This window comes from Petaurus breviceps, unplaced genomic scaffold (genome assembly GCF_028583685.1).
Source record: "Petaurus breviceps papuanus isolate PSGF00001 unplaced genomic scaffold, PetGlider_PUasm1.0 178, whole genome shotgun sequence".
Lineage (NCBI taxonomy): Eukaryota > Metazoa > Chordata > Mammalia > Diprotodontia > Petauridae > Petaurus > Petaurus breviceps.
In genome coordinates, this window is record NW_027185777.1 from 6,731,136 (window position 1) to 6,745,377 (window position 14,242).

The window sequence follows — 14,242 nt, forward strand, 5'->3', positions numbered from 1 at the left end:
CATGATTCACAAATTATTTCACTGAAGGAGAAAAGGAGGTGTCTAAAGAGACCAATGTAGCTACAATGGGAGGTCATCAACCAGTTCAGGAAAGAGAAAGATGTGCACAAAAAGAGATGGAAGGGACAGCAGCAAACCGGGGTTGGATAAGGGATAGTGGCAGCATGTAGTAATACGTGCTAGGAAGGTAAAATAGCAGACTGAGCTGAGGTTTGCAATAAATTTGTTGGATGATAAGAAGGACATTTAAAATAGCTATGAGAGGGCAAAAGGGAGAACCAAGAAGGGGGAACTTCTTAGGATGGAATAGAGGAGAACTGTAGGACTGCAGAGAAAAAAAAATTAACTATTTATTTCTTATTTTGCTTTTTTTTTAAATTAAGGAAAATGATCTTTAGACTGAGAAGACCAGAACACAGATGGTTAACTGGAGATTGAAAACCAACAATGAAAACAAGATAAGTGAGGAGATTATAAGAAAACACCTAGTTGTTCTAACAAATCCAAATGACCTGGCCCTGAAGGATTACATCCTAGGCTAGCAAAAAAATTCTGCTGATGATCTTTGAGTAATCGAGGTGACTGGGATGACTGCCATGAAACTAAAGATAGGCAAACTGTGCTAATTTTCATATAAATAGAATCTTCCAGTTCGAAAGGCACTAGGAGGCCGTCCTCTCTAAAACACATGAAGCCAGTGGGCATCCAAGCAAACACCTCCAGAACTGGGAAGTCATTATCTTCCCACACAGCCCATTCCAATTCTGGGTGGTTCTAATTTTAAGGAAGGTCTTCTTTACAAGCCTTTTTTGCAACTTTCCCTAGACACTAGGAACAGTTCCTAGAAAAACCTTCTAGTAAAGGATGAGTGAGGAAGGCACAGATGAGCAATGAAACACAGACCATGAATTTTCTCCTGGTGTCACCTCTTCAAAACAAGTCACTTCAAATCACCTGAGCAAAGTCACATCTCAGACAGGTCAGAGCATTAGCCACCTCCTATACCAAGGTATAGATTCAGAAATCTGGGGGAATTAACAAATGACTGTTAGAGACTTTTTGTTTTTAATTAAGGCGGCTATTACTTTTTAAGTTGTGCATTTAAAAATAGCAAGTTGGCTTCACTACACTGAAATAGTTAGAAATGGTTCATTCAAATTGACTTTTCAGTTTTTCAAGATTCTTTTCTGACTTTTCTGCCTGAGCAAAATTTTATTTTTTAAATTTTCATTAAACTCATTTTATTAAAATTTATAAGATTTTGGCTCCAAATTGACTTTAACTGGGTTCTGTCACTTTGGTCTCCAAAATGGCAATAATGTGGATTATATATAAAGATCAATGGGGGAAAAAAAACGCCCTAACCCAACATATCACCACCATTGCCTGTAACACCTACACCAACCTCTTTTGAATTTCTGTTAAGTCAGGGCACATATAGTTTCTTCCAAAAATGTACTTTTTGGAAAAATCTCTTGATTTAAAATTTTCTAAATACACATTCCAAATGTTTAGACCTGGTTTTAAAGAGTTGTCCAAAAGTTTTGCTTTGTTTTACATTCACATAATCATCTGTTAGAGTCAATAAGTAAGGCAGGAACTTGGCAGTCTGACTTTTCATGGCAAAGCACCACATTAAAAGACCTTAATTAAACTAGAATAAAGCAAATATACAATGGAAATTCCCAGCAGAAGGTTCAACTACATGAAAGTTATTCACATGCAGGAAGCTGAGAACTGGGCTAATCATAGGGGAATCAGCTCTAATAGCTTAGAGATTGATGTATCAAAGGCCATTTTTTTTTAAGCATTTGGGATTAAGTAACTTGCTCAAGGTTACACGGCCAGTTATTTTGTGTGGGTGCCAAGTATCTGAGGCCGGAACCAATCCCGGGTCTCCCAATGCCAGGGCTGGCGCTCTTACTCACTGCGCCACCTGGCTGCCCCTAAAGGCCATTTTTAAAAAAGTGTGTGACCAATAAACATGGTGAACATTTCCATAAACATGCTTTAAGCTATCATGACACATATCATCTCTTTGGTGTATGGCTAAAAATGACCTCAGACACCATCTAGACCAACTGTCACATTTTACTGATGAAGAACCTGAGGGACTGGAGAGATTGTGTTTCAATCTCACACTGTAATTGAGTAGCAATCAGGATCTGAACCTAGATCCAGCAGTCTCTGCCTTATACTTTCCTGCCTCTTCAGTCATACAATATATTTCACTTACGGAATAAAGCATAACAACGTAACAACATAACATAAAAACATAAAGTGATCACAGCAGTGTAAGAAATAGAACACCGCCTATCTTCCAATCTAATTATCAAATTCCAAACCATTCAACCAAAGTAAAGGTCAAGAAAGGCAAAGGCAGACAGTGCTACTATGAATAGCGATAGAAAAAGTGGGACCAGAATTTCCCAGGAGACCAAAAAATTATCCAAAAATGTTCAATTAAATTGTGACAATGAATAAGTAACACCGGAGTTCTCTTACTTTCTCCCAATTTGGGTCTACTTTTAAGTCTTCCTGAGCTCTTCTTAGGCTCACAGATTAAGTCTTAATTTATATACCAAGAAACACACTAAAAAGTCATGTCACAGACTTACATACCAATGTTTAAAACATCCATCTTTATAAGTGGTCAAAATATATGAACAAAAGATTACAATAGAGGAAACACTGTCAATAAACATTTGGGGAAAAGGTTAACCTCAAAAGAAAGTGAAGAAATACAAAAGAAAACAAACTGTGAGATGCCACATCATGCTCATTAAGTTAGTAAGAATAAATAAATATGAAATCCAACGTTGTCAGGGTCACGGGTAAACAGTGCTACTCTGTTGTTGGCAATGCAAATAAGCACAGCTTTTTGGGGTGAACAAAATTTTGCATACAGATGGTAAGAGTCATAAAAATGGTACCGCTTAACCCAGTAAATCATAACATGGGTCACTTGGAAATGAATAAATACAAATGAAAAGGGACAAGTGCACATTTTGCAGTTGTGGTATGTATAACAGCAAATAGCAGAGACGATCTCAGTGCCCAATAGCTGGAGGAAGAGCTAAGCAGACTGTTGTGGACTGATGTAATGAAAGATTATATTCCTATAAAGATGACAAATATGAGGAAAAGACAGGTATGGAGAAAGGTGAATGTCAAGGAAAAGAAAGTAGAATTTAATACAATGTATACCAAGTTCTGATAAATACAAAAGTATGTATCTATAATTAATAGTATCAGGAAGGGCTAGAGTTAGTTTAGTTATTGATATCTGGATGCACATTATTTGTATTTTATTATAAAGCTGAAAAAAATACAATAAAAAACCCCACAAATTAACCATAGCTTCATATAGAAAGCATTTACGGTACTGCAATATTTCATTAAACATGCCTTAGCACACTTGGTAGAGATCAGTCTTGCACAAATAAAAGTGGCATAATTGTAGGGAATGCTGTTGGTTTGCTGCTGAGGAGCACAGTAAAATGGCAGACTTTTGATTTCAAAACTGAATCATGATGTTCTAGACTGGCAGATAATCAAGCCGTTTAGGTTTAGCTTGAATTTGACCAATGTGCTCAATGCTGGTCAAAAGGGATGCCTTTTTTAAGCCCTGTGGGACAGGCTAGTTTTAGGTAGAGAACTATGTTGCCCTAAAAAAGGGAGTTTAAATTTGCCTATGGGACAGAACACAACTGATTTAGCAGCTAAAGAAGGCCTAGAAACCAACATGGATGGCCCAGCATGTACCCTTAAATCAGTTTAGCCTATTAAAGATAACCAAAACTTCTTAATCAAATATATCCTAAAAAATCTTCTCAAGTTATAGATTTTGAATGACAAATAAGCTGATATTGAAAGAGAACCAGACAAAAAATATCCATCTGAAGTTCAAAACAAAGTGGCAAGGCAGGAACATTTAGGATCCTACTTTCCATGGAGGTAAATTCAGGGAAAATAAAGAATTGTAAGAGGAAATTTTTATTTTTTAAGGTCATTTCCATTTGGGGAAGAATTTAATAAGTGATTAATTTCAAACAAATGAATGGATATAGTTTGTGACCAGATGATGGGTAGGAATGCAAATGGTGCAGGAATAGGTAGAGGAAAGATAAAGGTGAATGCATGTTCAGCAAATCTAATAGATTAAAAAAATAAAGCAAAGTGGAAATCCTCCAGCACAATTATAACCAATTTGTTTTCCTTTTCAACGAAAACTTAATTTTTGACAAAGAGATGACTGACTTAGGGTGCACAATAAAAAATATATATCTATGGACATGGACAATACAGGGATTTGCATGGCTTGTCTGTGCTTGTGTTTTTCAGTGGGGTGTGAAGGATAAAAATTAAATTTTTATAGATCGGAAAAAAAATAAATGCTTAGAATACATTATAGAAAACAGATACTCTAAAATAAATGATTAATATATATCAGACTGATTTTAATTAAGGATTTTTTAAAAGGATAAAGAGGAGTATGATACCCAATTTTTAGACCTTATAATTTTGAAGAGTCTCATTTAAGTGAATGTGTGCTTTATGTGTGTGTGTATGTGCGCACACACACACACAAGAATATGAATGGAATAATAATCAACATCTGTTTTGGAAACTGGATTTTTCAGGCTTTCCTGAAAGGAAAACATATCTAAATGAACTCAGTCATGAGAAGATCAATATATGAATCATTACTCACCAAGTTTCTGGTCAAATCGCCATGCAGTAACATGGGCATTGTGCCTCAGATTGCTTTGTGTGGACAGAGGAACCGTGACATATATAGGCCCATCCACCACAACTGGGGTTCCATCGCTGCTGAGCAGGTGGACGCTGACTGCAGTGACAGGCGTCAGGTCATACTTAGTGCTATTCCCTAAAAAACAAAATCCATCATTTTTGTATATATTTACATGCAAACTCCAGCTATGGGGTAACGTGGGGGCAGGGTCAACAGGGGAGTCTGACACTCAGAACATCTGAGACGGAAAGGATGTCAGAATTCATCTCATCCAAACCTGTGAAGCATGGCACCCCGGGTTAAAGCAACAAACTTGAAGTAAAAGAGATATAGGTTCAAATACTCCTTCAGACAACTTGTGACCTTGGACAAGTCACTTAACCTCACTAGGTGACCTCTGTTTCATCTGAAAAATGAGGATGAGAATAGCACCTCCTTCATACAGCAGTCATGAAGATCAAATCAGGTTGTATTTTACAATGTATTTTACAATTTTGCAATGCTTAAATAAACCATTATTACTACTCATTTGTAAAAATGGAATAATAACATTTGTATTATTTATCTCCAGGGTTGTGGGGAAGGAAACACTTTGGAATTATATCAGTAGCAGTCAGCTGGCATTCATAGAGCACTTCAAGGTTCTATCCTTACAGTAGCACTGGAAGGAGATGCTATAATCATCCCCATTTTGAAGATAAGGAAACTGAGGCAGACAGAGGTTAAGTGACTTGCCCAGAGTCATATAGCTATTAAGTGTCTGAGGATAAATCTGAATTCTGGTTTTCTTGACTCCAACTTTCCACTGTGCATGTGTCATTCATCATCATTATTACTATTGTTATTCTGCAAAATAGGATGAAGAGATTGTATTGAGTTGCAACTACGCTTAGACAAGTACTAAAATCTGTCATTAAGTCCCATAATTGAACTCCATGAGCAAAAAAAAAAAAAGGATTTTAAAATTAAGTTTATTGGAAACTATTTAAATTATACAAGAATTACTTAAAAATCTTGGCATTTCTATTCAGAGTAGCGAAACTTTGGAAATGAAACATTTGTAACATCTTTTAGTCCCTGTTATTATTTTTTATCTGTTTCAAAGGTACTGAATGTACCCATTGCTCTACATTAGAACACACTTATAAATGCCAACACTTTAATTATTTTCTAGTCTACAGCCAAACTAGAGACTGTGAGATAGATTATTAACACACTTTTAAGAATTAAGGGGGCACCTAGGTGGTGAAGGCTGGAGACAAGAGGACCTGAGTTCAAATTTGGCCTCAGAACTTGCACTAGCTGTGTGACCCTGGGCAAGTTACTTAACCCAGACTGCCTTGGACAACAATAACTAATTAATTGAATAAATAAATAAAATAATTAAGCAATCCACTTTAGCCATTCTCCTGTCCTATGTAACATGAGGATAAGTAAATTATAAGTAATAAGTAAATTATTTTAAGTAATTTATTAAGTAAATAAGTAAGTTATTTACTTAAGTATATATAAATAATTATAATTATAAGTAATTATAATAAGTAAATTATTTCAGAATTGCTCTTTTCTTCCAGACTTATGAGACACAGAGAAAATACAGTGAAAAACTTTCTACCAACATATATGATCACTAGTCTTTCCTGCAAGGGTATCATTGTTTGCCTATTACAAATGTAGCTAGAATTGAATTTATGTTATAGAATTAATTCAGTTTCAGCTCAACCACGAGGGAAAGAAATTTGCTATAGTATCTAATACCCTTTGACCCAAAAATCTCCCTGTGAGGAATAGATCCCAAGGAGGACAAACATAGATAGAATGGTCCCTCAACTCCTCTCTCTGTCTGTCTGTCTCTCCCCCCAATTCCCTTTCTCCTTCCTCCCCTCCTCCCTTCTCTTTTTCTCTCTCCATCTCCCCATCCCTTCCCTCTGCCTCCTCTCCTCCCCTTCCTTCTTCCTCCTTTTCCCTCCTCTCTCTCTCTGCTCCCTGTCTCTCACTCCTCCCCTCCTTTTTCTCTCTCTCCCTCCCTCTGCCCTCTTCCTCACTCTGCTCCCTCCCTTCTCTCTCTCTCAATATTCACAGCAACACTTTTTGTGATAGCCATGAAATGGAAACAAAATAGATTCCCATTAGTTGGGGAATAGCTAAATAAGCTGTGGCACATGAATATAATAATAATTACTATGCCATAGGAAATGACGAATATGAATAATTCAGAGCAGCAGAGAAGACTGGCTTTGCCCACCACTGGCTAAGGCCAATCCTTCCCCCACTCTTCCCTCTCCAAGTCTTGCCCCTCATTCACTCTCAGTCTCTACACTGCCACTGGTTCCTCACCATCTGCCAAAAAACATGCATGACATCACAGTACAGAGGGCACTGAATTTGGAGTCCAAGGTCTTTGGTTTGAATCCTGGCTCTGGTATTTATTATCCATGTGGCCCTGGGCAAATCACTTAGCTTTCCTGGGCCTCAGTTCCTTGAAGGGAGTTAGATTAAATGATATTCAATCAGTCAACAAGTATTTCCTCATGGAGCTTACAGTCTAATTGGGAAAACAAGGAAGGATTGGGAGGAGGGTTGGGTCTGCAATTGACTGGAAGAGAGAACTTCCACATACAGAAACTCCCTCTAAGTGACACAGGCTGGTACCTTCTCTGCAGTCTTACAGCAGGGTTCTTAACCTTTTTTGTATGTGTGTCCCTTTGGCAGTACCTGGAGTAAAACCTGTGGTTCCCTTCCCAGGGTGTTTGCTGTCTACAATTATAAATGAAAGACATGTTGAATTTCAGTTAGAGGCTAGTAAAAATAAATGGTAAATTTTTTATTGTTCCAAATTCACAGACCACCCTCCCCCTGAAATTTCTCTAGATGTTTGATGATCTCAGTTAAGAACCCCTAATTTATAGAGGAACCTTAGGGTTCCTTCAAAAGTTCCCATAACGGGGTAACTCCTCTACCCCAGACATGCATTCCTTTAAGACAGTTCACCAGACTAATGCACACACATAACATGGTGCAGTAGAAAGAACAATGGATTTGGAGTCAGAAAAGACTGTGATTGCTGTTGTTTGGATGTGTTCAACCTTTTGTGACCCCATTTAGGGCTTTCTTTTTTTTTTTTTAAAGCAATCGGGGTTAAGTAACTTGCTCAAGGTTACATGGCCAGTTATTATTTCTGGGTGTGGTGCTGAGTATCTGAGCCCGGATTTGATCCAGGTCATCCCGACAGTGGAGCCGGTGCTCTTACTCGCTGAGCCACCTGGCTGCCCCTTCATTTAGGGCTTTCTTGGCAGAGACAGTGGAAGGGTTTATAATTTCCTTCTCTAGCTCATTTTACAGATGAGGAAAATAAGGCAAACAGCACTAAATCCAAGGATTATATTTTGAAATTGCCCTTCTCTGCTCCTTTGTGGCATTTCAAGTACAATAATCTTATCAAGAGAAAATTGCTTTGTTCTTCAACTAGATACAAACTGGGTAAGATTCTTTAGAGTTCATTTAATAAGTTCTAAAGTCACAATTTTGGGATAAATGAGAAGGTGTAAACAAAGTGAAGGCAGAGTTTGATGACTACCTAAAGAAGACCCTGCCTCATCCCACCCTCCAATCCTGTAGGAATACAAAGCAAAAAATCAAGCCCTGTATTATGCATATACACACACATTACTCAGAGTTAGGCCTTTCTCAGAGAGAGGTTTTAAATAAAGCCCTATTCTTCTTAAGTAAGCATCTCAGTTATTCTAGCAAGAAACAAAGGTTAAATGTAACCTTCAAAAGACCTTCTTTTTCTCATCTCTCAAATAATAGAAGACTGAAATAAAGCAAACTAAAAAAAAAATAATCAATAGCTCCTCTTCTTTATTTTCTCCTCCCCCCAATTGGCTCAGATTTCATAATTTATTTAACAGCTACTAGAAATGGAGTCTATACAAAAATTCTAATTAACGAGCTTTAAGTAATGTGGGAATCTCTCCCAGTTCAAGTTCATTTTATAACGTACTGTTTTTTTTTAAAGCACAAATTTTGATGATTCCCAGCCTTTATTGTAATCGTGTTATAACAGAGTTAAAGAGACTCACCTTCTAAGCCCCCTTTCAAAAAGGAAAATGCAGTATTTGTTGTGGTATGCTTACTCAAGACCAATCACAAGTCCAACAGTAAAGTACTGTGTAATAATAAAGGCACTGACAGCATAAAAAATTAAAAAGGGAAGAAACATTTTTAAAGAGAGGTAGCACTAAGGAAAAAACTTGAGCAACAAAATCTCCACATCACCCTGCATTCTATCAAAGTTTCTTTCAAGCAATACGTAATGGGTAAGATCTCTTTAGGGTTTGGAACTTCCTCTAGGCCCCTTCAGTTTTCATTTAATATTCAGGGGCAATCAATTACTAGACTGAATTTGGTTCTCCTGAAGGTAAACGAAATATCACCCAAAGAAAACTATACATACTCACCTGGCTGGATCTGGGTCAACATCCCCCTCTTATATTTTAACTAGTCTAAGGATATTTCTATTATTGCCAGTCCTGGCAGTGAGGTGAAGACAAAAAAGAGAACCCAAGACTCCTGACTTTGGGCTTTCTGATGTTCTGGGTTCCTGATTCACTAGAACAGTAATAAGCAACTTTTAGTATATCTGTAAGGGCCAAGCTGTGACTCCAATACAAAGTCCAAGGCCATAATCTCTAGTCTTTTCCTGATGAGACAGATATGCGTTCAAACTCCTACGGTCTTAGTGGTTCCAAATTGGGAAGCAGGGTTTGTTCAAAACCTAACTCATTACCTTTCCTCTTATACAGACTTACTGCTAACTTCCCTACTTCTATGACCACCATTCTAGTCATTTATGTTTTTAATCTTGGAGTCACTCCTTACTCTCAATTGCCCCCCCCCATATCCAATATTACATTACATATATTCTGTATGCTTATTACTCACATACAATACATATATGCATATACATACACACATACCGCATACATATGCATTTACTTTTTGTCTCCCCAGACAGAATGTAAGCAGCTCAGGGACAAGAATTGTATCTTTTTGGTTTCTGATGCCCAGCAATTAACAATGTGCCTGGCACACAGAAAAAAAAATACCTGTTCAAGTGAAGTAAGTCAGAATGCCTACTGCAACCAGGGCTTCAGTCCAGTTCCTTGGACTTTAACCAGAGAGCATACAGCATATGATTTTGAAATTAAGTGGTAGATAATGACTGACCAATTAGAGACCACCCCTTTTAAAGCAAAGGCAGCAAGAAAAGTAGGAAAGATTATGAAGAATATTACTTAAATGTACTGTCATATATATGTGTGTATGTATGTCAGTGGGGCACTGGAACCCTGGGTTGCTTTTCTCTGAACTAGACCAAACACACCCCTTTCCACTCCTGTATAGAAGGATTTCTAAGTGGGTGGGGATGGATTTCACTGTACTTGAATCATCAGGTGGCCCCTTTACAACACAACAATCCAGCAAGTGGGAATAAAGGTTTCAACAGAAGAAAGAAAACTGACATTTTTGAATTTTAAAACTGTTAGTTTCTCCAGTGTTTTAAAATATAAGAAATAATTCCTCTAGGTTGACTTGAATTAGTTGTATAGAACCTCCTTCTTCAGTTGTTGATATTAATCAGTAGAGAATGAAGGATAAGGAGATATCCAATAAATGTCTCTTTAAAAAAAAAAACTATAAAGAGACACTGAAATTAAGCCTACAACGATCCGGAATTAAATTCTTAATTTGTTTTCTTGAATTGTAAATATCTATCTACTTCTGGAGACCTTTTCCCTCCTTAACCCACAGTTTTCCTGTTTATAGTGACCCAACATAACCAAGGACCAACACATAAAATCATGATTAAAAAGAGAAGAGATTCAAATTACCTGTTCCATTCCCATCTAATCCTCGTAAATATGGGAAACTGTCCACTTCTGCTGGGGTACTGGAAGCCGTGAGAAAGGGAGTCAGGTCACTGTAGCTGGTGTTCTCCGGCAGCTTCAGGGCTCGTCTCTGGAAATGAATCCGAGGCTGTGGCCGAGAACCTGCAAAAATGAACCACTGACTTATTAAAGGAGAAGCTTCCATTTTTAGAAAACGGAAACCAGCAAGTCAGTGCCTCTTGGAAGGTTCAGTACCTCCCTTCCCCCCCCCCCCCAATTCCTCTTCCCCATCATCGGACACAAAGATGTGACAACATACTATTATGTGGCTAGAAATAATAGCCCATTGTCATGGTTGTTTTCTCACAGGATGTTATTTGCTTCTCTCTTTTTTTTTTTAAACAAAATGCTTTCCAGGATTTATTTGTGAATTTTCTCCTTGCATAACATTTGATGCTAGATGTGAGTAAAATTAAAAATGTATCTAAATGCATGGAATGGATGGCTAATCTATTAAAAGCAACGCTGTACAAGATTTAATACAAGAAATAACACATCCTAAACAAATCTCCGGATTAAAATCGATTTTACTCTGAGCCCATGTGCAGACCAAGTTGGAAAAACAGAAAATAGAGGTGTTGCCATGAAAAGAACTCTAGCCACTTGCAGTTTCTGCTTATTAGGAAAGAGTGGCTGTTTGCCCTCAGATCTATCTGGATAGTAAACCCATTCTAATTGGGATAGATTATATTACAAAGTTTATGATGAGATTTAAGAGACTGTGCATCCTTTAACATGTGAGTTTCCCCTAAAGGAGAAGGTTGGGCTTATCAAAACTCTCTGGGGTGAACAATCACTTTGTACAACCATCTATAGTCTTATCCTTACTTCAGGTGGTGCTTTGATTGTCAGATTTGAATCTGTTTTTACCTGATGCTATGATGACAGTAACTAGAAGTAACTATGCTTAAGTAATATGCCACTAACATAATATAAAATTATTAAACAAGATTGCAAAATTATAGTATCAGAGTTCATACTCAAAAAAAGTCCACTCATTCTCTGAAAGGCATCAGAGGTTTCAAATATGTATTTCTTTTTCTTTATGGCTTCCCTTAAGTTTGTGGGTGTTACTAGGTGAGGAGCAGTTTCCTTTTACCCCACAGATGTTCTGAGGCTTTGCTGTTGAATCGGTTCAGTCAAGTGCGACTCTCCATGACCCCATTTGAGGTCTTATTGGCAAAAATAGTGGAATGGTTTGCCATTTACTTTTCTAGCTCATTTGACAGATGAGGAAACTGAGACAAACAGGGTTAAGTGACTTGCCCAAGGTCACACAGCTATTAAGTGTCTGAAGGTGGATTTGAACTCAGGAAGAGAAGTCTTTTGGATTCCAAGCCCAGTGCTCTATGCACTATGGTGCCACCTAGCTGCCCTCGGAGGCTTCAGTATCCTTCAAAGATAATCTCTGATGAAGAATGGTCCAGGAGAACGAGCACTGGCTTGGGTTTCAAATTCTGTCTTTGATGCTTACAACTTGTGTGACTTTAAAAGGTCATTTCCATCTCCCAAGATAGCAGTTTTCTCATCTGTGAAGAGAAGGACTTGGGCTAGACGGGTTCTGAGTTCTCTCCTAAAGTATACGATCCCAGCTGGACACTCAGTTTTAAGAAAAGAGTAGAAAGCATGCTTGTTTGGGAGTCAGCTGTCCTGGGTACCTCTGGGACCTCCATCTCTTGCCCCCTCAGTTTCTTCATCTGCACAATGACAGAGGTGAACTAGATGACCCCCAAAGTCCTTCCCAGCTCTCTAGGATCCTCATGACTTTAGGAGACAGGCCGGGGAATGACCCTAACAAGAGATATATATTCCTATATATATATTTGGAACACAGCCTAGACCAAAATCAAGTCTGTGTTCTAAAACGTGACAAACCTTAACCAGGATTAACTAGGTTATCATATTAGTCCCGTTTCAAAATGTTAAAGAAGTTTCTCTATCTCTGTTCCCAATATATATATATATATATACATATATATACACAGAGATTATCTTTGAAGGATACTGAAGCCTCCGAGGGCAGCTAGGTGGCACCATAGTGCATAGAGCACTGGGCTTGGAATCCAAAAGACTTCTCTTCCTGAGTTCAAATCCATCTTCAGACACTTAATAGCTGTGTGACCTTGGGCAAGTCACTTAACCCTGTTTGTCTCAGTTTCCTCATCTGTCAAATGAGCTAGAAAAGTAAATGGCAAACCATTCCACTATATATATATTATGTATAATATAATATATATAATTCCTCTATCTGTAGGAATTGAGGTCTAGAGGTTAAACCAATGTAAAACTTCTAGACTCAGGGCAGGGTTCCTGAACTATCTGCTGAGTCAAAGTGTCAAATCCCACCAGGCAATTCCAGTATAGAACAAATCTGGTGTTCTGGTCTTTGGAACACAGGCTAGACCGAAATCAAGTCTGTTCTAAAACGTGACAAACCTTAACCAGGATTAACTAGGTTATCATATTAGTCCCGTTTTCAAAATGTTAAAGAAGTTTCTCTATCTCTGTTCCCAAAACTAACACTTCTCTGAATAGTAGCCATCTGGACTATATTAACTCAGAACTAAGGAATTACAAAATCTCAGCACCTTAGATCCAAAGAGAGCCTTAAGCACCATGTGGGCCAATTCCCACCTGATGCATTCATCAAATCCCACTACAAACTTCTGGACAACTTTGGTCAACCTTGACTCCATTCCACTTTGTCTTCTGATTCTCCTAGGCTTTTTACAAAATCCTGAGGACAAAAATCAGATTTTGTATCTCCCTTCACATCCCTTTAGTTGAGTCTGTATAAAGTTCAAGCTTCTTGTGCTCACCATAAAGTCTCTGCGCCCTCCCAATCAGCTGTTGGCTTCCCCCACACCCTTTCTATGCTTCCTTCTCTCTGCCTACACATGCTGCTTGTTCCCTTTGTTTCTTTTTTCCATACTGCCTTCTGAGACTGAGTCTCTCTTTCTTTGGCAATTAACCATTGCCCTCTTTTTTCTCCTCTCCCAAAAGCTACTCAAGCACTTATTTCTTCTATGAGTCTTTTCAATGACACTGAATCTGTTGAGATTTGAATTACTTTCCTCCAATGTATTTTAGTGCAAACAGTACTGTCTGTGTTACCCACTCCATAAACCCTGAGGGCAAGGGCTGTGTGCAATATATACCAGGGAGTAAAGAACATTGCTAACATTTGGGAATTAAAACCAAAGGCCTTTAAAAAAAAAGTAACATGACAGACTTATCTTGTCCTCTTTTAGGCCAAAGTAGAAGGCTAAATAAAACCAGAGTGTGTAGTAGGGTTAAACATCTGTCCATGTCAGCACTATTTATACAAGTTATCCCAAGGCTCTTATACTCCATTAGAAAAATCCACACAAAGGATACATGGGCTGATTCAAGGAGCACCGTTCAGAAACGGTGTCTCTCTCTGTCTCTATCTCTATATCTATTTCTCTCTGTCCTCTGTGTGTCTCTTGTACATACACAATAAACAAATTATGTATGTACAAGATTTAATAATAATAAACAAAGATTAGAAACG

The 14,242-nt window shown here is 37.9% G+C and overlaps 1 protein-coding gene across 1 annotated transcript in view; it reads right to left on the reverse strand.

Annotated features, from left to right (window-relative positions):
• Nucleotides 1-14,242, reverse strand: part of FAM171A1 (family with sequence similarity 171 member A1) — a 197,054-nt gene that overhangs the window by 53,761 nt on the left and 129,051 nt on the right. The window contains exons 4-5 of the mRNA XM_069086249.1: nucleotides 10,651-10,809; nucleotides 4,715-4,891 (exon numbers count right to left, since the gene is read on the reverse strand). Of these exons, the coding sequence (XP_068942350.1) occupies nucleotides 4,715-4,891; nucleotides 10,651-10,809 (336 nt within the window). The remainder of the gene's footprint in view (nucleotides 1-4,714; nucleotides 4,892-10,650; nucleotides 10,810-14,242) is intronic.